Genomic DNA, 24,552 nt, shown 5'->3' on the forward strand with positions numbered 1-24,552 from the left:
AATCCCAGGACTCTGGAATCATGACCCAAGCTGAAGGCAGACGCTTAACTGACTGAGCCACCCAGGCACCCAGGAGAGAAAGAATCCTAAGCAGACTCCTCACTCACCGTGGAGCCTGACACAGGGCTCGATCTGACCCTGAGATCATGGCCTGAGCCAAAAATCAAGAGTTGGATGCTTAATGAACTGTGCCACCCAGGTGTCCTGAAGCATATTTTTTAAAATAAATAGCTAATGGGGAACCTGTCTGGCTCGGTCAGTGGAGCATGTGACTCTTGATCTTGGGGTCGTGAATTTAAGCCCCAGATTGGACTCAGAAGTTACTGAAAAAAATAACAGCTAAGAGAACTGAAAATGATTGTAGTAAGAGAGCAGTAGTGGGGAATGGGGAGAGGTTATTTTCTTGTTATAAACTAACTCCATAGTACTAAGTAGGTACATGTAAAAGATACCAACTCCCCTCATCCCTAATGTCCACAATCTCTTGAAGCTCTAACTAGTGAGGGCACTGGGTACCATGCACTGTCCCTGGTTTCATATTGCTTTATGTATACTTGTCCACATCGACACAGTTCACATCGATATGTAGTATTACATCATACAAACTCTCATTAGGCGCTGGAAGTCTCTCCATTTTCATCATCATGAATAGCTACGAACAGAATCCAGATCACACTTTTTGTTCCAAGTTCACATAGTCATCACTTGATTGGGGTAGAAGAGATTCTATGGTCATGTGGCCCAGCACACAACCCTGTGAAGCCCAGCCCCAGTGACAAGGGGCTCATTACCTTGTAGGGCAGGCCTTTCCATCTCTGATAAGCTCTCTCAGGAAGTTCTTCAGGTTAAGTTGAAATCTCTCTGACTGACAGTGACACTCCCTTTATTATTCTTTCCATTTCCAGGTTAAACCTCCTGCTTGTTCTAACTGTGCCTCACTTGGCTTGATCTAGAGACCCTTCACCATTCTGATCCAATTGATCTATGTCTGCGAGTGGCCAGACTGTGCACAGAGGAGGGGGATGGGCTCTTTCTTTGGTCCAGACCCCATGCTTCTCTCTCTCTCTAAGTAGGTTCCACACCCAGCTCGGAGCCCAACGCGGGGCTTGATCTCACCACCCCGAGATCAAGACCGGAGCTGAGATCCAGAGAAGGACGCTCAACCAACTGAGCCATCCCCCTCCCCCAATGCTTCTCTTAACCTGGCCCCAGAATGCATTCCTTGGAAGAGTTAGGGAGTGGGCTGTGAGCTGTGTCACCCCAATCCCTCACTGGTGTCCTGGACACAGAGGCTATTGCCTGGCCACGGCAGTTAGGTGGGGCCCTTGGTATCAAGGGCAAAAGCTCTGCAGATACTCCTGTTAAATATGCCCTTTCTGGAGTTGTCTCCTCATTTCCTCTATAGGCTGCCCAGTTCATAGGATGCTAGAGCTGAATCTGGTCAAACTGCCTCATTTTACATGTGGGGAACTAACCCAGAAGGATTTGGTTACTTCCTACAAGCTGAGATACCTACCACATGCTAGGCTGCACCTGGTCAGACAGAGGAAGATACAGGTCCTCAAAGAGCAGGGTTCCTGGCTCACAAAGTGGCTCAGGGGGGCCCTGGTAGCACGAGCCTAACAGAGGCTGAGAGTGGGCCAGGCAGACCGGCCAGGGCTCCAGGAGGCACCGAAGGCCAGGACTGTGGGTCTCTGGTCCTTGTGGTCTAAATATGTGCCTTCCCTCAGGGTTAAGCCTCACTCAATGCCTCTGGTCCATGCCTTTCCAGCTCATTCTCTCACACTATGGCCCTGCCCAGTGAACTTCCCACTTACGTGACTGACCTGGGCTCCAGGGCATAGAAGAGCTGTTCCGGGCTTCTGCCTCCTGTGCCACTTCCCCAGGATTCCAGAAACACCTCTCCTGTGCACCCTAGCCCCACCTCTGCTCTAACTGGGCCTTCCTCTCCTGGGACGCCCTTTCTGGGCATAAAATCCAAGTCAGGGGCAGAAGCTGTGTGGTCTTCAGAAGCCTTGGGGGGGCGGGGGTCACTAGCTCCCTGCATGGGCACTCTATGCCTTCCTGTACCAGTTCCTCCCTTGGCAACCCTCATGGAGCATCACAGGCCTGAGACCTTGGTTGAGCCCAAATTTCAGGAAAGCCCCCTGTGGGGAGGCAGCTATTCCCTGAGCCCCCTGAATAGAAAGAGGGGGTCCCTTGTTTAGCTCACAAGGAGAGATCAGAGCATGTGTTTTGCCTGTAAGCTGAGCTAGCATCAGCCAAGCCTCTGGAACCCCAGGCAGCAACAGAGGGCTCAGTCTTGCCCAAGAAAAGCCTCTTGATTATCCCAGGTCAGGCCGTAGCCAATTCTGGCCTGGGCCTGCAGCCACACACGAGTAATGTGACTAAGGAAAGCAGCAAAGGAGAAGACTGGGCCTATGCCCCTCATCACACATTAACCACTTCAAAGATATTCCTTCGGACCTGGTGTCATTTCTGGAGAAAAGTGGGGAGGATGCAGAGAAGTCCCCTGGGACTTCCTGAGGGGGAAGGGGCTGAAACTCACTGACCTGCTTCTATAGGTCACCCAGCAGTCAGGGTGGTGAGAAAGGAGACCCTTAGAGGAAAGGAGAAGGAAACTGTAGCCCTCACACACTGCTGCTCAGGAAATGGGCCTGGGGCCACTGGCTCTGCCCAGCTCAGTGCAAGGGGCTGGATCTTCCTGGTCCTGATTCTGCAGGGGCTTCAACACCAGTCCAGGGGTCAGGCAGCTGCCAGCCCCTCGCTCACGGGCATGTTGATATGGGCGCTCAGCAGGGGTGCGCTCTGGCCTTCACGGAGCACCAGCACCTACAGAGGAGGTACCCACGGCAGTAGGGGCAGGCCCCTTGTCCTCCCTGCCCCCTGCAAACACAAGCCTGGCCTGGTCTGCACTGGGCCCAGTCACAGGCGACCAGGGCTGTGTCAAAGGGGACGGGGCTGCAGATACCCACTCTGAGCCAGCAGCCACCCGGGGGCCTTGTCCACCTCACTCTCACTGTCCTCCCCTTGTAGTACCAATGGGCCACCAACCTTGATAATGTCTGAGATGCCCTTGTCACTGAGACTCTCCACAAAGGTCTCCAGGGGGTAGCTGAGTCCTGGCACCAGCAAGGGGACCTGAGTTTGGGGACAAAGAGGTAAGGAAATTAGCCCTCATGCCTGGACAGTGTTTAGCAGATTCCAGGGCGCTCTCATGCCTGCTATAGAAGCTGAATAATCCAGGGGGCAGGGCGGGCAGGGCTGACAGGCCCATTCACGGGGCATGCGGTTCAGTGAGGGGAGTGGACGCTCCAGGACCAAATGTATGTCCAGGATTAAACCCAGACCTCTTGACTCCCAACCAAGTCCCAGAGTCTTTCTCAGTTTCTGGTCCTACCAACTTAGGGTCAAACCTGGACCCTGGTGGGAAAGCAGGCCCTTCACTGTGGAAAATTCTCCTTGGGGCAGAAAGAAGCTCCCACTCCCACTGCAGGTATGGCTGTGAGGCAGGATGGGCTCTGGGATCCCAGCACCAACAGGCTTCTAAGAGAGGCCCAGGTGGGAGCCTGACTCTAGCTGTTCTCCTAGAACCTTCTGTGTGGCTCCCCAAGACCTCTCTCAGGCAGCGAGGCAAGGCTTGGGCATTCTCCCCAGAGATCTCTGTCATACGCCAGCCTGGTCTGTGGCTGTAGCCACCTCCCAGTTCCCTCACCACTGATCTGTTCTGGCTTGGTGGGCACCGCCATGTCTCAGTGAGGTGAGCCCAGTACCTTGAAGAAGGCCCGGGGCAGGGCATAGAGCACCTCGTTGTACAGGAAGCAGACCAGGAGCCCCAGGATGGGTCGGGCTGCTGAGGTGTTCTGCAGGTGAAGTGTGAGCTTAAAGGTGGGGCCCAGGCCCTGAACCTGTGGAGAAGGTGGGGTGGGTGGAGAAAACCCTTAACCAGCAGCCCTGGGCACTGAATCTGATGTGCCCTGGTCCTGCCCTCCGGCCTTCTCATCAATGTCCTCGTGTCACCTTCTTCCCCACCTGCTCTAATGCTTTGTCCTGCCCCTCATCAAGGGGCCCCTCGGAAGCACAGAAGGCTGGCTCCTGCTTGTACGGGGATCAGCAAAGGCCCAGAGAGGGGAATGGGCTTGATGCAGGCCACTCAGCAAGTTGGTCAGAGGCAGAGCTGGCCTGGGGATGCATGTCCCAACTCCCACCTGTGGACTCACCACTGTCCCTGCCCCTGTCTTCCCAGGCTCTCTCCACTGCCCACTCTCGTCCTGTGGTGGCCACAGTGACTTCATTTTCCTCTCTCTTAGCCTCGGTTGCTCTGCAGCCTCTTCCTCTCTCTATCTATCCACTTCCTTTAGGGAAAGAGAAATCGGAAACCCAGTGGGTCAGACGGCACACCTCCGGGACGCACTGAGCACTGGCCAGAGCCCAGATGACCTCGTGGTCACTTGTGTCTGAGTGCAGGGGCTCCTCCTGCTGTGCCTGGGCCAGTCCCAGGACCTCCCTTCCCTGTACCAGGCAGTCCTAACACCTCAGGCTGCCCGCGGTTACTGGAATCAACAACTTTCTTCCTCACACCATAGCTGTGAGAGTCCCTCCAGTCCTGGGAAGAAACGTCCCAAGGTGACTACTTGCGTGCTCTGCCCCAAATCTGGGGGCTTGTCTGAGGCACAGCACGGGCCAAAGGAGCTGGAGGGTATGGCCCACTCTGCGGCTTGGTCTCTGGGCCTAGGGGAGGTGAGAAGCAGGCACAAGGCCTAGTGGGCTCAGAATTGGCTCTGGGGCTGAGGGGTTCCTACTCACCCTTGACCTCTGTCCCTCCGGCCCTGAGGTGGCCTGATTCCCCCCACACCTGGGTATTCACTCACCACAGCGTGCAGCTTGAGGGGCTCCCGGGCCGTCATAGACACAGGGTTCAGGCTGGACTCGAGGGCCTGCACATAGGCACGGGCGGCCCGGAGGCGCAGCAGGTAGAGGTCGGTCTGGAAGGTCCGGTGCATGGCTGAGGAGAGGGACACAAAGGGCTGGTGCTGGAGGTCAGGAGGGAGGAGGGGCAGAGGTGGGGGAGAGGGGTGTCCTGTGTGGGCAGCTGCTCAGACACGCAAGAGGAAGGCCGGGTCTGCGGGGACGGGGAATTGGGGAAAGGGAGGACGGAGTGCAATAGCCTGGCCTTCCAGTGACACAGGATGCTATGGGCCACACGCTGCTCCCTCCTTCCTGATTTCCTACCACCACACTACCCGCACGCACAAGCCCAGTCTCCTGGATGGCTCCTGCGATTCTGCCTTAAGGGCTGGTACCCGCTTGAGTCTTGTTCTCCATCCTCCTCCTCTGCCCTGCCCCAGTGTGAGCACCCCAATGAGGAACAACCTCGAGCTCCTGAGGGCGGGGACTCGTCACTACTGAGTCTGCAGGGCCCCACTCGGGCCCGACCCACGTCCACTCTCAACACTGTGCGCTGCATCTCCGGCTGCTTGGTGCCTGGGCCTGCCTCCTGCTTCTAACTGCCTAATGGTCACCTCCATCCGGACGTCCCACCAACACCTCACACTCAGCACTGCGGAAACCCACCTCATCGCCTTACCTCCGTCACCACGTCCCCATCCACCAAGTTACCCAGGTTCTGCCCTCACGGCTAGTCATTTGCCAAGGCCTGAGGCCTCTTCCTCAAAGCCGTCTCCAGAGCCTGCGCCCCCTCCGTTCCCGCCGGGACACTTCCAGACTTCGCACGCTCGTTTCCCAGCCTGTTCCTGTTCCTTTCCTTGTGTGAGGGGCCTTCTGCCACTCAGAAGTTTTATGTCTTTATGGTACCCCACCCATTAATCTTTCCTTTTCCCTCTGGTACTTTTACAACTTATTTTTAATTTACCCAGAATGAACGTTTGTGTTTGGTTTGAAGTAGAATTCTGTTTGTTTTTCTAGAAGCAAGTTGTCCTAATCATGCTTTTTGGACAGTCTCTCCTCTCCCCGCTAATCTAAAATGACACCTTTAACACATACGGACCTTCCACATGGAGGAGGGTCTGTTTTTGGACTTTCTAGATGTGCCCTGGATCAGCGGAGGTTCCTGTAGTCCTACCACACCTGCCAATTTCTACAGCTTCAAAGGTTATTCTGCTGACCAGCCCTCATTCTTAAATCCCCCCCAAATTTCTTAGATTTGCTCTTAGAATCAACTTGCCAAGTCCTCAAAGTAAACCCTACTGGGATTTTCTCTGTAACATCACTATGTTCCTAGATTAATTTTAGAAGCTATTAATTAATTAATCAGCAGCTTTAAGGCATTGGGTCTTGCTACCCTGAGACTTGGGAAGTCTCATCATTGAAATATTCAGGTGGTCTTTTATGTCCTAGAGAGTTCTGTAACTTTCTTTCTTAGACTGCCATTTTCTTTTGTTAAATTTATTTCTACGGATTTTGTTGCTATTGTGAATGGAAACTTTGCATTTTATTTTCTGACTGGTTACAGTTGGTATATACCAAGTTATTGATTTTTTGGTATATTTTACATTTGGTCACCTTAGATAAGTTCCTAATTATTTCTCAAATGTTTCAATTGCTTCTCTTGGATTCTCTAGGCTACAAGAGCCTGCTAGCTCTTTTATCCTCATAGTTATCCCTTAAAAGTATAAGCAAGGTCCCTTTATGAGATAGAGATGGTTGAGTTACTGTATTTTTCTGTTTGACATCTTTCCCAGCCCCCACCACCTAGAATCAACCAATATCCTAGCTTTGCATTCCAGGCCCTTCCAAAGCCAGCTCTGACCTGCCTTGCCAGTCTGTGCTTTGGCCATCCAGCCTTCCTGCACGGCACCTGTCACTACATGGCAGATGTTGCTTGAAACCTGGTAGGGTTCTGTGCCTCTACCCACACCTTGGCCTGGATCTCCTTTCCCCACCCCTTTTTGGCTGGTGGACTTGTAATCATTTCAGGGCGAAGTCCAATGTCACCTCTCTCTGAAGCCTCTCCCAGGCTCCCAGGCCAACTTCCTCACTCCTGTGAGCCTCACCAGAGACCTCTTCTACACCCATCATGCAGCGTGAAATTAGCGAGGGAGACTGAGCTCCTCAAGTTGGGCCTAGCCTATTTCAAGGCACCTGGCAGAATGCCTGGCAGAATCCCAGGTATTGAATGAATGGAAGAATGAGTGCAAGAGTGGAAAAAACCGAGTAGGAAAAGGAAGAACCCTGGTCCAATTCTATTCTCTCATGACCTTGGATAACATGAAGTGTGCTTTCTCTCCCATAGAATTTCTGCATCTAGAAGCGACTGTTCTCTCCTCTGCATTCATAGGGTGCTCGCCCTCACCCACAGCATCTTCTACCTTGAGGCAGGTATTGTAGGCAGAGTATACCTCCTAGGCTGTCTCTGGACTTCCAGGGGCAGGAGACCTGCCTGGCTGCTCAGGTCTCCCAGTGCTTAGGGCACGAACCAGGGAGGGTTCACCCGTTTCTTGCTGCTTCAGAGCCACAGAGAAGGAAGAGGAAGGACCTGGTTTGAGTCTCACCGGTGCCAGCCTCCCGCTCTCGCAGTGTCTGATCCACATAAAGCCGGGTCTTGCGGGGCACACTGAGTTTCATCGCCTGGGCTGGTGGGGGGCCCGCCACACCTCCTGCTTCCACAAACACTGCTGTACGCTTCAGGATCTTGATGATCAGGCCACCGCCTAGGAAAGTGGACAGACAGAAATAGACCTGTCCTTCCTAGTTCTACCCAATATTCCCAGTCTGTCCTCCCCAAACCATCTGCCTCAGATAGAGCCATCTCTGTCCATGTCTGTCTTCTTGCCGAGATTCTGGGTTTCCAGAAGGAATAAAGTGTGTTTTAACAACGTCCTACCATTCATTCAGCACTTACTTATTGACTGTGACGTTCCTGGCATCGTGGCAAGCTCTGAGACTGGGGGGAACTGGAGACACTGGCCCGTGGGTAGCGCAATCACACTGATGATGAGTCAGCCCCAGACAGGACATGTGTCTGCAGGCCTTGCTTTCCAAACCCAGGCCTGCCTGTGCTTCACAGCCACCTGTTGCTTCCCGGGATCTGGCCTGTCACCTTGGTGCCTAACTCGAAAACCCCTGCCAGGTCTGAGTTCGCTCACCCCGAGTAGTCATGATGAGGGTGTTATCCTCCCGCCCGTAGCGGCCAAAGCAAAGGCTGGTCACTGCATCCTAGGACGGAGACACCAGAGTTTAGGGGGCGAAATATCTTGGAGAGGAGAGCAAGACTGGGGTGGGGTGATAAGTTTGGGAGACCCAAGATATGATATGATGAAGAGATGTGAGGTAAGGCCTGGGGCAATGCTGCCTCCGAAATATTCCCTGTATTTCTCATCTGCCTTCCAACCTCACTGCTATGGCCAGAGTTCCAGAATAAATGTCACCGGGCTTCTGGGGTCAGCTTTGTAATAGGCCCTCAGCCTAGTGTTTCTTCCCAGTCTGTCCTTCACATTTCTGCCTTTCAAATGATCATGTCTATTTTCTGCCAAAAAACTTCCAATGGCGTTTGTCCCCCTTGTTAGAACAATTCAAGGCTTTCCACATCTGACTCCAACCTGCCTTTTCTGTTCTCCTCTACCATTTCCCCAAACCCCACCTCACCTGTCTCCCAGAAGCCTGCGGTCTAAATCAGCGGCTTTTAAACTTGATACTGTGACATAGGGCGCTTTATACATACATACACACAAGTTCACATGTGATATATTCTGAGCTTTCTTTTTTCTTTTGCTGGTTGTGACCCATTAAATTAATTTAATGACTCACAACTTAGTGTTTGAAAAACGAGTCCAAACTCATCAAGCCACCTGGATTCCTTAATCAAGAATACCCATGCCTCTCAGCCTTTGTTCGTGCTGTTTCCCGTCTGGAATGTTCTTCCTCCATGTATCCACTTGGCAAACTGTTTCGAGGCCCAGGAGAATTGTCACTTGCTCTCAGAAATGACTCATGAGTTCCACCCCCATCTATCCTTCACCACCACCCCAGTCACCAGGCCCTCTCTGTGCTTGTCAGTATTCTGCTCTGCTTTAAGTCTCGGTTGTATTTGAATTAGCTGTGTCTCTGTCTGGCTGTCACCTTAGATTATAAATTCCCTGAAGGCAGGATTTAGACATCGTTTTTATCCCCCACACAACAGTGACTTATGTTTATGAGATGCTCAACAAATGTTTTTGAAATACATCGAGGGACACCTGGGTGGCTCAGTTGGTTAAGCATCTGCCTTCAGGTCAGGTCATGATCTCGAGGTCCTGGGATCGAGCCCCACATCAGGCTCCCTTGCTTAGCAGGGAGTCTGCTTCTCCCTCTCCCTCTGCCTGCCCCCCCTCTGCCCTCCACCTCCGCTCATGCTCGTGCTCTCTCTCAAATAAATAAATAAAATCTTAAAAAAAAATACATTAAAAGTCAAGATTATCAGGTGGAGTGGGATCAGAAGAGGCAGCTAAGAAGCCCCAGAGGCGGGAATGGGGGGCAAAGAGGAGTGAGCAGCTCACCGGGGTGCAGATGACATTGAGCAGGGCCTTATCATGGTAAATGCGGACTTCACCATTGGCCAGCCCAGCCATGACGGCCTGCAGGCCCCGCGAGCGCTGCTCCAGGAGGTTCATGGTCAGGATGGCTGCTGGCATCTGCACTGTCCACAGCTTCTTACCCTGGGAGGGAAGAGCTTCTTACCTTGGGAGGGTTCAGGGCACAATGTGGAAAGGGTGGCTGGAGTTTGCAGGGAAAGGGACGCCAGAAGGAATCCCTTGCTAAAGGGGAACCAGGGAGACATACGTGGAGGGGGTGGGGGATGATGCTTGCCCGGAAGCCGCACCTTGTGGGTGAAGCCATGCAGGCTCTCTTGGGTGCTGCCCACCACCAGGACCTTGAGTACCCGGACAAGCCCCACAGGCTGGGCACTCAGCTCGATGCAGTACTTGGGGTGCTTGGAGTCTCTGTGGAATAAAGACACACTCTCCAAGCCCCAGAGAAACCTCCTCTCCTTCCCTGGCTGACCCTCCTCTTTCTCATCCCCACAAACTATCCCAGAAGGAACCTTGGACCAAAAGTAGATGACCATAGTATTATTTCCACCTTTACCACTTAGCCCCTGCGTGACCTTGGATAACATGAAGTGTGCTTTCTTTCCCGGTCTCCCTGCTGCCTTTACTGCAGTGATTTGTGTGAGAACCTGGCACTGAACAGTTTACAGTGAGTGTACCTTAGGCTAGATGAGGTGCTAGCGGACTTAGGCAGTTTAGCAACTCATCAGAAACGCATGGGAGGTCTGCTCTGTGTAAATGCACTGTTTTCAGTTTCCTGGCTTCTGAATCTTAGTTTCTCTCATCCAGAAAGAAGGGGTAATTCCAGCCTACCAATCACAGGCTATGGCTCCCCTTTCTTCATAACCAAGTCTGATGATCATATCCCATCTGATGACCCATCTGAGAGCCTCCCTCTGGTCTCTGGGCCTCCTTCCAATCTACTCTCCACCCAGCAGAACAATCTCTTAAAAATATAAATGGCTCACATCATTCTTCTGATTAAAACCCCATAATAATTTTAAAATTCTAAATCCTTACCATGTCCTAAAAGGCGATGCATGAGCCAGATCTGGTCTCCACACACCTCTTTCCGCCCTCCTCCTTGCCCATCAAGCTTGAGGAGCACACACCAGTGTCTTTCCCATCTTGAATTTGCTCAAGTTTTCTCTGGCTACAACACTTCTTCCCCACTTTTATTTTTTATTATTTATTTATTTGACAGAGAGAGCGAGAGCAGGAACACAAGCAGGGGGAGTGGGAGAGGGAGAAGCAGGCTTCCTGCAGAGCAAGGAGCCCAATGCGGGGCTCAATCCCAGGACCCTGGGGTCATGACCTGAGCCAAAGGCAGACGCTTAACAACTGAGCCACCCAGGTGCCCCTTCTTCCCCACTTTTAGAACAACTGGCTGCTTCTTAACCTTCCACATCATCTCCACAGACAGGTGTTCACTGATCACCCTAGCCCCGTTATTTCTTCCCATGGAGCTTGTATTTTTTCCAAAGCACACAGGGACTATATTTATGTTGTTTAACAATACATTAGTACATTCCTGATACCTTATATAATGCTTAATACATAGTGGGTGCTCAAAGATATTTCTTGAATTAGAAGATGAATGTTGTAAGGAGTATCAACCTAATGCGTAAAGAAGTGTTACATACCTATAAAGCCTACAGCAACAAGAGGCTATTTTTACTTCTTCCCATCTCTGACTGCACTGCTCACATGTAATAGTCACTCTGCCCAGTCTCTCACTTTGCCAGTCCCCATCATGCAAGCCTCCAGATGGCCCCCTAGGCACGTGAGCTCAGCCTTCTCTATGAAGTTCCCAGCTCTTTCCACTCCCAAATACCAGCTCCAAAGCCCCTAACATCACCCGGGTTCTGAGATGTTCCTCCTGGCCCCCGAGGCCACGATGCGGCTACCTTCTCAGGATATAGACGTTCCCGTTGCGGCAGGCAGCGGCAAGCCGGAACTCTACATCGAACTGGCCAGAAACCTCCAGGAAGACAGGCACACTGGGTAGGCTCATCTGCAAAGGAGAGGCTCAAATATCCCAGGTTTTCTGGCACCCCTGTCCTTCCTTACCTTGAAGTAACTCCTCTGAGTTGGTTCCTTGTCCAAATTCCCAATCTCCTCCCTCACTGTGGGTCATAGTTTAAATTTGTTCAATTTTTCTGGAGGGAAACTCAGCAACATGTAGCAAAAGCCCACAGTGATGGGCTACTAGTATATAAAAAGAGCAGGTTACATGATCCTCTACCACTAAGTCATTTTTGTAAAAAAAAAAATGTATTTATAAGTTATATATCTGTGTCTCAATATAAAAATTCTGGAAAGACACACCAAAACTTTAATAGTAGATATTGTGGGTGGTGGTATTTTCTTGGACATATATTATTTTCTTTATGCTTATCTACATTTTATAAGTTTTCTACAACATGTATTACCAAGAACTACGGGCAGGAGATGTAGGGGAACAGAGGGAGGGAATGCAGCCTGGGCCTCAGCTGTGCCGAGGGCCAGGCCCCACACTGACCTTGGCCAAAATGGTGAAGGCCTCCGGGTCCAGCACCAGGAGCTCCTTGTTCTCAGTGCCCAGCACCAGGCAAGACACAGCATCCTCGTCAGCCAGGTTCTTCTTTAAGGTGGTCATGGTTGTGATGACTGTCTGCAGAAGGACTTCAAGAGTCACCCAGGAGATCCCCACACACCATCCCCAGAGACACCCCCAGAATACCAAAGGAGGGAAGAAAGATGGCAAAGGAGGAGGAAGAGTACCAGAGATGTGGCAGAAGTTTTATGTACAAAAGTGTTTATTGCAACAAACCTAACTTTCTAAAAAAGAGGCTTAAGTCCATTACAAGTTTCCATTTGATCAAAAGCCATGTAAAAATCACATTTTAAAAGAAGCTTCAACTGGGGCACCTGGGTGGCTCAGTCGTTAAACGTCTGCCTTCGGCTCGGGTCATGATCCCAGGGTCCTGGGATCGAGCCCCGCATTGGGCTCCCTGTTCCACGGGAAGCCTGCTTCTCCCTCTCCCACACCCCCTGCTTGTGTTCCCTCTCTCGCTGTGTCTCTCTCTGTCAAATAAATAAATAAATAAATAATCTTAATAAATAAAGAAGCCTCAGCTTCTAATGTTTTGTAGAACACTTCTAATGTATTAAGAAAAAAAAAATAGGTAAAGTGTTATGTTAGTATAATCCTAGTTTAAAAAAATATCTGAATAAAAAAACATGCTGGAAGGCATAAATAAATACTCAAAAATACAAAAACTGGTTATCTCTGGACAATGAAATCACAGGTGATGTTTAATTTCTTCATTGTGCTTTTCTAGAATTTCTACAGTGGGCACATGTTCCTTTTGTGATTGTGACTGGAGAAAAAACAAAAGAGAAGAGGATGATCCCTTTTTTAGGAATTTCTCCTATGAAAATAATTTAGCAGGACCAAAATATTTCTTTGGATAAAGCTACTTATTGTGTGATTATCTTTAAGATTAAAAAAGAGGAATCATTCTCAATGCTTAGTGGAAAGAGGTTACAGAAACATGGATGGTAATGGTGTCCAATTATATAATCACGACATATATATCTTGGAAAGATTTCCTCCCTCCCCCAAACTGCATCTTTTAAGCAATAATTAATTCACTTCATGATTTTGTAAGAACTCAAAGATATTGATAACTGTGGATCTGAGCTGCTGATCAGCAGAAGAGAATAGCACTGGTCTAAGGCTAGCCAAAAACTGAGGCATGCATTGGTCCATGCATTTGGTTCAAGTGGCTTATACAGGAATTGGAGGGATCCCATGAGGCTTTCTAAAATACAAAGAGCAGCCCTGGGACTAGACTGAGGGTCAGCCCCCAGGTCAGTAACCACCAGAGTTTAATGAATAGGTTCATCAATAAAACCATTAAAATTGTAACTAAGAAAAATATGAAGTGAATATAAAAGGGATACATTTCTTATCCAGTATACATGAATAGTTACATAAACTATGAATGAAATAATTAATAATCAATGAAATAATTAAGGGGCCATTAAGAATGGAGTTCTTAGGGCGCCTGGGTGGCTCAGTTGGTTAAAGCAACTGCCTTCGGCTCAGGTCGTGATCCTGGAGTCCCCGGATCGAGTCCCGCATCGGGCTCCCTGCTCAGCGAGGAGCCTGCTTCTCCCTCTGACCCTCCCCCATCTCATGTACGCTCTCTCAAATAATTAAATCTTTAAAAAAAAAAGAATGGAGTTCTTAAAGACTATTTAAATGCTCAAGATATAATGTTTTGTACTCAAGGGAAGCAAATTATAAAGCATATTTATCAAGAAAATGTACCAAAATGGTAAGAACGAGTACCTCTGGATGGTGAGATTATAGTCATTTATACTTCTCCTTTATACTTCTCTTTATTCTCTAATGAAAATATGTTACCTTTACTCTTAAGACAATAAAAGTTATATAAAGTTGTGTAACTATATATCAATTCAAAGCTGCCACTGTCAGCTGGAAATGTAGAAGGCTCTGCAGCTTTGTGACCATATATGTGTGGCACAGGCTGGAAAGGAAACTGCAAAGTGAAACTAGTCGGGTTTGGTTGTAGAACCTACCACTGATGTTACATTGTCTATTTTAAAAATTGTCCATATTTTTTACAGGGAAATAGAGAGAAGGGATGTTACCTGCCGCTTGATGGACTTGGACTTGTGCTGGCTCACAAATGCCTCCATTTCACTCAGCTCCAGCTGTAAAAACCTGCACACACAGAGAACTGGCATCTGCATGGCCTGGGCTACTTCCCTCCACAGGCCACTCCTTAGCCACTCCCTTCCCCCTGGAGCTTCGGGAGCCCTGGCCCTCCACAGGGCCCTTACCTGAGTGACTGAACAGACAAAGGCACTTCTGCCTTCTCCCTGAAAGGAGAGGGGCAATCATGGCAGATTTAGTTGAGGAACAGGACCCTGGGGGTCAGACGGAGAGCATGGGCTGAAGAAGAGGGGCTGGAGGATTGAAGGAGGGGTGGGAAGCATACGAAGGGATAAGTGGGTTCTCACCGGATGCCTTCCAGCATCTCCTTCAGGGTCAAGGGGTCAATCCGGTCCTATGACAGCAAGGAAAAAAGGTAAGCCTGTGAGCTCCACAGTCAGGCAGGGAATGAGGATGACTCAGTGGCCGCCATTTTTGCCTTCTTATTCCCATCCCCGACATCACTTACCTCCTTGGCCTGGTTCCAAAGTTCTTGTTCCAGGGGGTTTGGAGGCAACTGGGGCAGGCTGAACTTGAAGTAGGGCCTAAGATTCTTATACACATACACACAAGGGCCTGAAGCGAGTGCTAGAGCTGGTGTCCGGGGCTCGTGCTGCTCCATGAGGAAGGTGGCGGCGGCAGCTGGCAGTGCAGGTAAGGGACTTTCAGTCAGCACTGTGGGTCCTTTGAGCACCTTCAGGCGGGGATGCTGCCCACCGGGGCCAAGGTCCCCCACCACCAGCTGTAGAAAGAGGCTGGCTTATTCCAGGCTCGAGGTCTAAAGACCCCTCCACTGACTCCTTTTCACTAGTGCACATTCATTCACTGCCACACTCGTGCACCAAGTGGGGGGCAAGGAGACTTTGTAATAAGGCTTGCAAGGTGTGTGACCTTGGGAAAGTTGATTAAACTTGCTGACCCTCAGTCTTCCACCCACAAAATGGGAATATCTACCTCATGGCACTTGTAGTGAAACTCAAATGAGGTAATGAATTACGGAACCTGGTGAGTGCTAGTGAGGACTACGTGGCAGATGATGTTTTCATTATTCATTCAGTAAACATTTCTTCAGAGTCTGCTCCATGCCAGGCACTATTCTGTACAGTGGAGAGTGGCTGAAGTCAGTGGGGTGCCAGAAACTCCTATCTGGGCCTCTGAGGCCTGGCTTCCAAATGGGAACAGAGCTAAAGAAGCACACGCATGCATGCAGATTGGGATGTGATCTGTGGACAGAGAGGAGAATCAAGCTCCTCAGTCTCTCTTTTCCGCCCTCTAATCCATCCTCCAAGCCACTGTGGCTGCCATGCAAGCCCATTCTCTTGCGTGAGGCTTTCAAGGTCTCTCTGATCTGGTCTCCAGCTTGTTTTCCATCACCTTCCCATCCATGCTATGCTCCAGCCAGAATGGGGGCTGCCATAGAATGTCTGGATTCTGAGGATGCACAGTGTACCAGGAGCCACACCAGGAACTACATGCATCCTTTCAACAATTTATGAGACAGGTACTATTATTAGCCCCATTTCACAGATGGTGAAGCTGTGCTCAGAGATGTTAGGTAAAAGTCATTCAAGTAAGTTGGGGAGATGGGACTGGAATCTAGGTTTTTTTTGTTTGTTTGTTTTTGTTTTTAAAGATTTTATTTATTTATTTGAGAGAGAGAGAGCACATGAGAGGGGGGAGGGTCAGAGGGAGAAGCAGACTCCCTGCTGAGCAGGGAGCCCGATGTGGGACTCGATCCCGGGACTCCAGCATCATGACCCGAGCCGAAGGCAGTCACCCAACCGAGCCACCCAGGCGCCCCTGGAATCTAGGTTTGTCTGAATCCAAGCCAGTGGTCTTAACTACTATTTTTTATTGGTTTTCACTTTCTAACTCCAAATTACTCTTTCCAAATATGCTACGAACTTCTAAGCCTCTGCGCCTCCACTTGTGCTGTTCCCTCTGACTGGAATGCCTTCCCCCTCCTTCCCTCTGTACCTTCTTGATACATTTCATTCATCCTTCAATACCCAGTTCACGTATTACTGCCTCTTGGTACGTCCAGATAGATCTCACCATTCTCTCCCTGCTGCTCCCATACTTTTCATATATTCGATTTTAGCATCCACTCATTTACTCCACAAATATTTACTGACTACCTAATTTGTGCCAGGCACTGGGCTAGATGCTGGGAATCAACAAACTAGCCATTAAAGAAATGATTACACAAAAGCATCTTATATTTCATGCTAGTTATTGAGGCTGTGATCTCTATACCTTTAACTGCCAAGCACACAGTAGGTATTCAGTCGATATCATGGATAAATGATAAACTAAGGCCAGGGTCTGTATCTCCTCCCAACTGTGTACTGATTCATTTCTTAGTTTCGTGTCGGTACAATGCCTGACACACAGTAGGGGTTCGCTGCACACTTGCCAAATTGCAGAATGCTCTATGGATAGCAATTTGGAGTCAAAAGTCCACCGAATTCTACTGTACTCACCACGAAGGGTATGATTCCAGAGCTATCTTCTAATGGCCCAAATAGCATGCCCACTGTGGGTTCACTGCCCACGGCTGAGCAACAGTGGAACAAACACATGACTGGGAATGTGACAGGCCCAGGTCTGCCACTTTTTACAAATTTACTAAGCTTACTCATCCTCTCTGAATCTATTTTCCCATTAACAAATTGGTAATAAATAATATCTATGTATGTGAAAATGCTCAAAGAGGGTCTAGCCCAGAAATGGACACTAAATATAGGTTTAATTTCCTTTCTGTAAGCGCAAAATATTTCTCGATCTTTTAAAAACCTGTACCTTTAATTTTTAAATTAATTAATTAATTTACATTTTATTTATCTTTATGTTTTAAACTTAAAATTCAACCTTTTTATTATGGAAAGTTTCAGTCATATACAAAAGCAGAGAGATTCATATAATGAACCTCCAAATACCTGCCATCCAACAATGAAGATTAGCTTCATGGCTAATCTTAAATCTTAAAATCTATGCTCTTTTAATAAACATAAAACTTTCACTTCCCTCTCTTCTACTTTCTCTCCAGATTCCAATGCCCCGCCCCGCCCCCCCCGCCCCCCCCAAGGGATGTGTCCTTCCAGCAAAGAATTACAAGTTAACAAAATTAAGAGGCTTTGTCTTAGTAGAATCCCCGGCAGCATTTGTTCTGCTTTCCTTTCTGCGGTCTGTATTACAGAATCAACAGGTTCTCTTCACCATCCACATAAAAGTAAAATTTAGGGGCGCCTGGGTGGCTCAGTCGTTAAGCGCCTGCCTTGGGCTCAAGTCATGATCCCAGAGTCCTGGGATCGAGCCCCGCATCGGGCTCCCTGCTCAGCGGGAAGCCTGCTTCTCCCTCTCCCTCTGCCTGCCGCTCTGCCTACTTGTGCTCTCTCTCTGTCAAATAAATAAATTAAAAAAACAACAACAACAACACTAAATGTACTTTTTCAGGGTACACGTGGGTTCCAGATGATGCTGAACTCCTTTGGAGCCATCAGGAAATCTCACTTCTGATGCTTCCCCGCGCCCCAATTCTCTTTCTGCCGGGTGATATGCTTACCTTGTACTCCCCATCCCCATGCAAATCTGCCAGCGCTGGAAAACACAAAAGGGCCATGAACCAGGGTTTCCCAATCCTTGAGACTTCGCTACAGAACCGTCATTTGACTCCATCTCCTGGTCCCAGAGACTTACCCAGGCAGGAGGAAAAGGTGTGGATGTTGGCCATGGGGTCGTAGTGTGCGTCCAGCCATTTCGAACTGGCCTCATTGCTGGCAGAGAAGGGAAGAGTTGGCGGCTGAGTCCCAAGGGAGGGGAAGAAAACTTCGCGGGAGCTAGTCTCTGAGAGTGGGGTGTGTAGGGGGCTCTGAAATAGGGGTACAGACGTCTGGGGCCAAGTCCAGGCTCCACCATAAGCTCACTGAGTGACCTAGAGTCACTCACACACGCACATTCATTCACTCCTTGGTCCTCAGTTTCCCTGTTTGAACCCTCAGATCCCTTCAAGGACTGCCAGCGCTGAGAAGCGCAGGAGCCCAGATCCCGGGGCCAAGCCCCCCTCTTTACGTTTGTAGGAAAGGAGGGCTCGAGGACCCCGGCCTTCACCTCTCAGCTCTGCCGCTGTCGGAATCCGACGAAGACGCAGCAGCCATCTTTGCAGGCGTCGCCGTGGCAACCGGCTCCGGCCAGCTGCTGCGCAACGCCGAAAAGAGCCCGGGCTCTGGGAAGCGTGCTGGGAAGAGCGCGTACAAAGGTTCCGGGCGCAAGGCCTTCCGGCCCAGGGCCAACAGGCCACCATGCAGGTATACGCTGGCCTTAGTTGGGTTTCTGCCTGCCGAGGCGCAATCCCTCATCCCAGCTCGTAGGATTTATCTTTGCTCCTTCCCAGCCGGAACCTCTGGGCCCTGCGATCTCTGGATTATTGGCAGGACCCTCTGGCCTGGAGAGCAGCCTTTCTAGTGTTTCTGAGGAGCAAAACTAATACTACACCCTCTTCCTCCTCATGGTTAACCCGGTTGAAAAGGGGCCATGTCCTTTCTTCCCATCTTATTCTAGAGGTCTGGGCTCAGAGAAACAAAGCACAGGGTTAAGAGATTAAATCCTAGGACTGACTGAAATTGAGAGTTTCCAGTTTTTAGGTTCCTGGAATATTTTAAAATACAGGAAATACCACAAAGGAGGACTGTAAAAATTGTGCCACGTTCCTCCTTGTGGCTGTGCCTCGTTGTTTAGAGGTGATACCAAAATCCTGTTGTGGAGGGGAACCTAAAACTGACCTTCCTTCCCTTCCCCATTACCCTGCTGGGAGCAAATGAGAAGTGTGGCAAAGGCAAGGATTCACACAAATCGCAAAGATGGTGGTGATTTCTTATGTTTATTTTCTGGTTATAAAAGTAATACATGAAGAGCACTGGATTGGGAGAGGCTTTGAGTCCTGTCGCATCTAGATAGGTCACTTCTCAGAACTTCCATTCCCTTACCTGGGAAGCAGGATAAGGAGCCGGGCCTTGCCCACTCTACCAAGGGCAGAGCAGATCAAATGAGATAACACAGGAGAAGCGCTCGGTAAATTGGAAAGTGCCGACAAATGGAAGGGGTTAGTGTCACCGCCCTCGGCTGAGGTAGCACCAAGGTCCGAGCTCCCGCTCCTCCCCTGGCACATGCAGGAGGGGGGCGGCCACTTGCAGCCCTGGTGTGATGGAGCTGGGGGAGGAGCTGCATAAATCTGTCTCAAGCCTGGCCAGATAGGGCCTCACTGGGGGACTTCCAGAACCGGGCATCAGCTGTGGCCAGCTGGGTGAGGACCTCCTCCAACTCGGGCCCATCCTCTGGGAAGCGCTCGGAGAAGGATCGGATGAGGCCAGCAGCCGAGGCCTCATACTCGAGAAGCTGAACTTCTGAGCCTGGGGAGACAGAGAAGAAGCAGCAGGAAAAGGTTTTAATAGGAAGCGGAGAATCGCAAGCATAATCATAGGAGCAGGTAGCTCTTCCTGAGCTCTTATCTTGTGCCAAAAATTGTATTCAGTGTTTTATCACCTAATTTAATCCTTACAATAACTCTATGAAGAAGGAAGCATTAAAGGGGGAGGATTCAATGAACTGTTGCATTCATTCATTCATTCATTCACTTAATAAGTATATACTCTGGTGCCATGTTAGGTTAAACACACAGCCCTTGGACTCCAGGAGCTTACAGTCCAACAATTGCGTTATCTCTATCTACTGTGGGACCTTGGGCAAGTTTCACAACCTCACTAAGCCTCATTTTCCTCACCTATAAAGTGGGGGTGAGCACAGTACCTACAGTGATTAGATACAATAATGCCTTGAGTGAATTGTCAAGTGCTAGCTATCCCTAGCATCATTATCTCAAGCACCGAGCAGAGCCAAAAGGGTACCAATTTAACTCATGGGCTGTTCCAAGGGTCTCTTGAACCCAAGGCTTTGGGTTCAGACAGCACACATTCAAATCCTGGTTCTGCCGCCCACTAACTGTTGACCTCAGGTAAATACATGGCCCCTCAGTGTCTCAGTTTCCAGCTGAAAAATGGGGGCAATAACTTCCCCCTGGGGTTGTTGGGAGTTAATCCATGCAAAGTTTTACCCAGTGACTGGCACATAAAAGTCCTCCAAAGTTACTCATCATCTTTACCATCATCACCATTATCACCACCACCATACCTTTGAAAACCCCACCTGCTCTTCAGGCTTAGTTTAACCACTTCCTCCTCAGAACCTTCCCTGATTCCCTCAAAGGGGAATGTGATCTTCCCTTCTCTAAGTGTCCTGACCACCGTTTGGGCCTCTTGGCTGCTTATTAATGCTCCCTGGGTGTGACCATTTCTCCCTAGGTCATATTCCTAATGGACTGCGGACTACTTGAGGCAAGGGCCTGGGTCTGATTCACCTCTCCATCCCCAAGGGCCCACACAGGGCTGGACAATCAAAGCAATGATGTTGTAATGAGCACTTACTATGTGTCTGGCATGATTTGTCCATTTACTCATTTGACATGCATTGAGCAGCTCCTGTGTGCCAGGCCCTATGCTAACTACTTGCTGCTAATGTGGAAGCAAGGCAGACGGGAAAATAGCAGAGTGACAGTGCGTGAAGGGATTGCTTTAGGTTGAGGGGTCAGGGACAGCCTCTCCCAGGAGGTGTCATTTAACAGAGACCAAAATGACAGGAAGGACCAACCAAAGATTGGGGGAGGGCTGTGCCCAGCAGAGGAGACAGTGAGTGCAAAGGCTATGGGAGTGGAGCGGGATGTTCCCGGAGGCGTTGGAGAAATGGAAAGGCCATGAGCCTGGAGGCCAGTGAGCCAGGAGGGGTCCCTGAGGCCTGGCAGGGGTCGGGGCCAAATCCCCTGGGCCTCTGGAGTGCAACATAAAGAGTTGGAAATAAGCCTTTCAAATGTGTTTTCCTTGCCAGTAGGAGGTAATTATTTCATTTAACCTTCACAACTGCCCGTGACTGTGAGAGTGAGGAGCGCCCTTCATCTGCCTCTAGGCTCGTCCGGTAAAGAGCTGTAAGCCTTGAATGATTCTGTCTCTGTGCCTCAGTTTTCTTAACTGTAAAATGTAAACTGTAACTACCTCATTGGGTTATGGTGAGGATTTATTTTATTCTATTTTATTTTTGTAAGTGCGCTCTATGCCCCATGTGGGGCTTGAACTCACGACCCCAAGATCAAGAGTCACATGCTCTGCTGCCTGAGCCAGCCAGGCGCCCCTGCGGGGAGGATTTAAAGAGTGAAGCCATGGAAAGCAGTAAGAGCTTGAAGGAAGTAGCTAACTGTCAGGACACAATCCACACTGGCTTTATGGATGAAGACAAGTCACGGAGCAGCTGCCTGGCACCACCTCTGCTCACGTGCCTCACGTGACAGGCGTCAGGAAAGATGGGTCAGGAGGTGAGAGGAAAGTGAATGCAGAACAGGCCTCTAATACAACAGGTGAAAGTGCAGCGCAGACAGGGTCAAGGCTTTTGGAAAGAGAGTCATCACTTGAGAAGGGAGGGGCCCATGGGGCTGCTGATCTCTCTCCCCGGCTCTGCAGTCACATCGTCCCTTGGGTTCCACCAGCCTGCTGGGTTCCAACTCATGCCTGCCCCTCACCTTGTCCCCAGGCACCGACAGGCCTGATCCTCCAGGAACGTGCCTGGCCTCCCTGTAAGCCTGCGGTCTGTTTGTTCCACTAGCCCTTGCTCTGTAGGCCTTCTGCAAACCTCTGGTTGCTGTCTTTTTTTTTTAAGATTTTATCCATTTATTTGACAGAGAGAGACACAGCGAGAGAGGGAACACAAGCAGGGGGAGTGGGAGGGGGAGAATCAGGCTTCCCGCGGAGCCCGATGCGGGGGGCTTGATCCCAGGACCCTGAGCGTCTGCTCAATGACTGAGCCACCCAGGCGCCCCTGGTTGCTGTCTTATAAGCAGCACAGCCCTGCATGTGTGGGGTGGTGGTAACAGATGCCAAGGTTTGGGGCCTAGGGTTTGGCATGGGGAAGCCTGGGGCAGGGAGGGAGAGAGGCAGGAGTCACCCCAGGTAGCCTTTCCTGAGCCCAGGGATGGGTTCCAGGCCTCTGTCCATCAAAGAGGGCTTGGGTGTCCATTACCTTCAAGGCGAGTGTTGGGCTGAACGATGAGCTTCCGAGATTCCTTGCGGAGTAGCACTGTGTCCCTGAGGGTGAGGAAGCACTCAGGGGATGCATCAGTGACCGCCGCGTACCCCTCATACAGGGCCCGGCCTCCAGCCACATCTCCTGTGGACTTCAACACCTGTGGGAAGGCAGAAGGAATTAGTGCCTATGATGGGCACCCCTCATGCCTCCATGGGGCTTTGCCAGGGGCCCCAGCCGGTTGTGCTCACCCTGGATGGTATCTGCTCTCTCACCGTGTTACTGTGCTGAATACGGGAGAAATACAGATCAAGGGCTTAGCTGATAATAAGTGCCTAGTAAAGTGAAGCTAATGTTTCTCATTTGGTTGTCTCATTTGAACTGGAGACAGAGAAAGCATTACCATCATCCTCTTTAAAAAAAAAAATGATTTCACACATACAAAATATATAGTATATACATATTAGGTTATAATACATAGGTTATAAAGAATATAATACATAGGTTATAAAAAACAATAAGACACCCATATAACTAGCACCCAGCTTAAGAGTTAGTTCCTCCCCTTTTTTAAATTAAAAAGTTTTATTTTTTTAATTAAGTAGGCTCATGCCCAATGTGGGGCTTGAACTCACAACACTGACATCAAGAGTTGCATGCTTGGGGCACCTGGGTGGCTCAGTCAGTTGAACCTCTGCCTTCAGCTCAGGTCATGATCCTGGAGTCCCAAGATCGAGCCCTGCATCAGGCTCCCAGCTCAGCGGGGAGTCTGCTTCTCCCTCTGCCCCTCACCCCTCTCTCTCTCTCAAATAAATAAAATCTTTTTTTTTTAAAGATTTTATTTATTTATTTGAGAGAGAGGGAGAGAGAACAAGCAGGGGTGGAAGGGTAGAGGGGCAGAGAGAGAGAGAGAAGCAGACTCCCCGCTGAGCAGGGAACCAGACGTGGGACTTGATCCCAGGATCCTGGGATTATGACCTGAGCTGAAGGCAGATGCCCAACCGACTGAGCCACCCAAGCGCCCCTCAAATAAATAAAATTAAAAAAAAAAGACTCGCATGCCCTACTAACTGAGCCAGCCAAGCACCCCAAGTTAGCGCCTCCCTTGACTGCATCCTGGGGCTTCCTGTCTGAGGAAATAAACAGTCCTCGATTCTGTGCTTATCATTCCCTTATGTTCCCTGAATTCTGCTCTGGACCACGTTATTTTAACTTTTGCTTGTGTCCTGTGATTTGCTTTTTCCGCTTGAGGTATATGTGAGATTCGTCTGTGTTCGGGCATGCAACCATAGTTCACCCTTCTCACTGCTGTCCACTGTTCCACTTAGAAACACCCCACAGGTGAATCCCTTCCCATGATGGGGGCAGCTTGTGCTGTCTGCCATTCAGCATCGCCATGGACACCCTGGGCACCTCCTGATGGACAGAAGGACGAGATGCAGGTTTCTCCGGGAGAATCAATCGTCTGGAGGTCAGGTGAATGTTCCACCTTAGACAAGCCCACATCGCTCTCCAAAGTTGTTGCACCAGCTGACGTTCCCGGAGGCAGTGGCTGGCAGTCCTCACCGCTCTGTATGCCAGGTGGTGTTGGCAGTTTTCCATTTTTGCCAAGCTGGTGGGTATAAAGCTCATGTGGTTTAAGCTGTGGTTTCCTGATTGCTCAAGAGGCTGAACGTCTTCCCATAAGTTGATGTGTTATTCATTTTCCTCTTCGGTTCATGAGTTTTGCTTATTTTTCTGCAGGGTTGTCTTTTCTTCCTCACTTTTTTTTTTTTTTCTTGAGTTCTTTATATATTAAGTACTAACTTTTTGTTCACACATTATGTGGTAAATACCCTGTCTTAGTTTAAGACTTCTCACATTCTGGGGCACCTGGGTGGCTCAGTCGTTAAGTGACTGCCTTCAGCTCAGGTCATGATCCCAGCGTCCTGGGATCGAGCCCCGCATCAGGCTCTCTGCTCGGCAGGAAGCCTGCTTCTCCCTCTCACACTCCCCCTGCTTGTGTTCCCTCTTTCGCTGTGTTTCTCTCTGTCAAATAAATAAAATCTTTAAAAAAAAAAAAAAAAGACTTCTCACATTCTTTATGGTAACTTTTGATGAATAAAAGCTATTTTTATTTGTATTTTAAATTTTATTTATTGATTTATTTTTAAAAAACTT

At 49.6% G+C, this 24,552-nt stretch overlaps 2 protein-coding genes across 9 annotated transcripts in view; both read right to left on the reverse strand.

Annotated features, from left to right (window-relative positions):
- Window positions 1–1,099: 1,099 nt before the first annotated feature.
- On the reverse strand, window positions 1,100–18,482 carry BBS1 (Bardet-Biedl syndrome 1). 4 transcript variants are annotated; one of them, XM_081797728.1, is made up of 17 exons: window positions 18,382–18,482; window positions 17,971–18,047; window positions 17,837–17,871; window positions 14,741–15,013; window positions 14,580–14,626; window positions 14,400–14,438; window positions 14,208–14,280; window positions 12,067–12,198; window positions 11,453–11,559; window positions 9,818–9,938; window positions 9,495–9,653; window positions 8,106–8,175; window positions 7,512–7,670; window positions 4,872–5,005; window positions 3,774–3,908; window positions 3,055–3,141; window positions 1,100–2,832 (listed from the first exon to the last, which is right to left on the reverse strand). In XM_081797728.1, the coding sequence occupies exons 1-17, from the start codon at window positions 18,426–18,428 to the stop codon at window positions 2,746–2,748; spliced, it is 1,782 nt and encodes a 593-aa protein (XP_081653854.1). In that variant the 5' UTR covers window positions 18,429–18,482; the 3' UTR covers window positions 1,100–2,745. The 4 variants fall into 4 exon arrangements, 3 of the variants coding, with proteins under 3 accessions (XP_081653854.1, XP_081653855.1, XP_081653856.1); XM_081797729.1 differs by having other exon boundaries at window positions 18,343–18,427; XR_014138469.1 differs by lacking the exons at window positions 1,100–2,832; window positions 3,055–3,141 and adding an exon at window positions 4,221–4,351 and having other exon boundaries at window positions 3,772–3,908.
- Window positions 18,483–19,131: 649 nt separating this feature from the next.
- DPP3 (dipeptidyl peptidase 3) overlaps window positions 19,132–24,552 on the reverse strand; it is a 31,868-nt gene continuing 26,447 nt past the window's right edge. For all 5 annotated transcript variants that reach the window (XM_031020192.2, XM_006749073.3, XM_031020190.2 and 2 more), the window contains 2 exons: window positions 22,390–22,552; window positions 19,132–19,679 (listed from right to left, as the gene is read on the reverse strand). In XM_031020192.2, coding sequence (XP_030876052.2) covers window positions 19,507–19,679; window positions 22,390–22,552 — 336 coding nt within the window. In that variant the 3' untranslated portion in view covers window positions 19,132–19,506. The remainder of the gene's footprint in view (window positions 19,680–22,389; window positions 22,553–24,552) is intronic.

This window comes from Leptonychotes weddellii, chromosome 11 (assembly GCF_054177405.1).
Source record: "Leptonychotes weddellii isolate Sample4059 chromosome 11, ASM5417740v2, whole genome shotgun sequence".
NCBI classification, from domain to species: Eukaryota; Metazoa; Chordata; class Mammalia; order Carnivora; family Phocidae; genus Leptonychotes; species Leptonychotes weddellii.

Bases quoted from the DNA above. Each gene is read 5' to 3' on its own strand.
- BBS1 (XM_081797728.1), bottom strand. From the start codon at position 18,428: ATGGCTGCTGCGTCTTCGTCGGATTCCGACAGCGGCAGAGCTGAGAG. The intron at 8,176-9,494 runs GTGAGCTGCTCA...TCTCCGTCCTAG, and splicing joins TCAATGTCATCTGCACCCCG to GATGCAGTGACCAGCCTTTG. The intron at 7,671-8,105 runs GTGAGCGAACTC...CCACTTTCCTAG, and splicing joins CCTCATCATGACTACTCGGG to GCGGTGGCCTGATCATCAAG.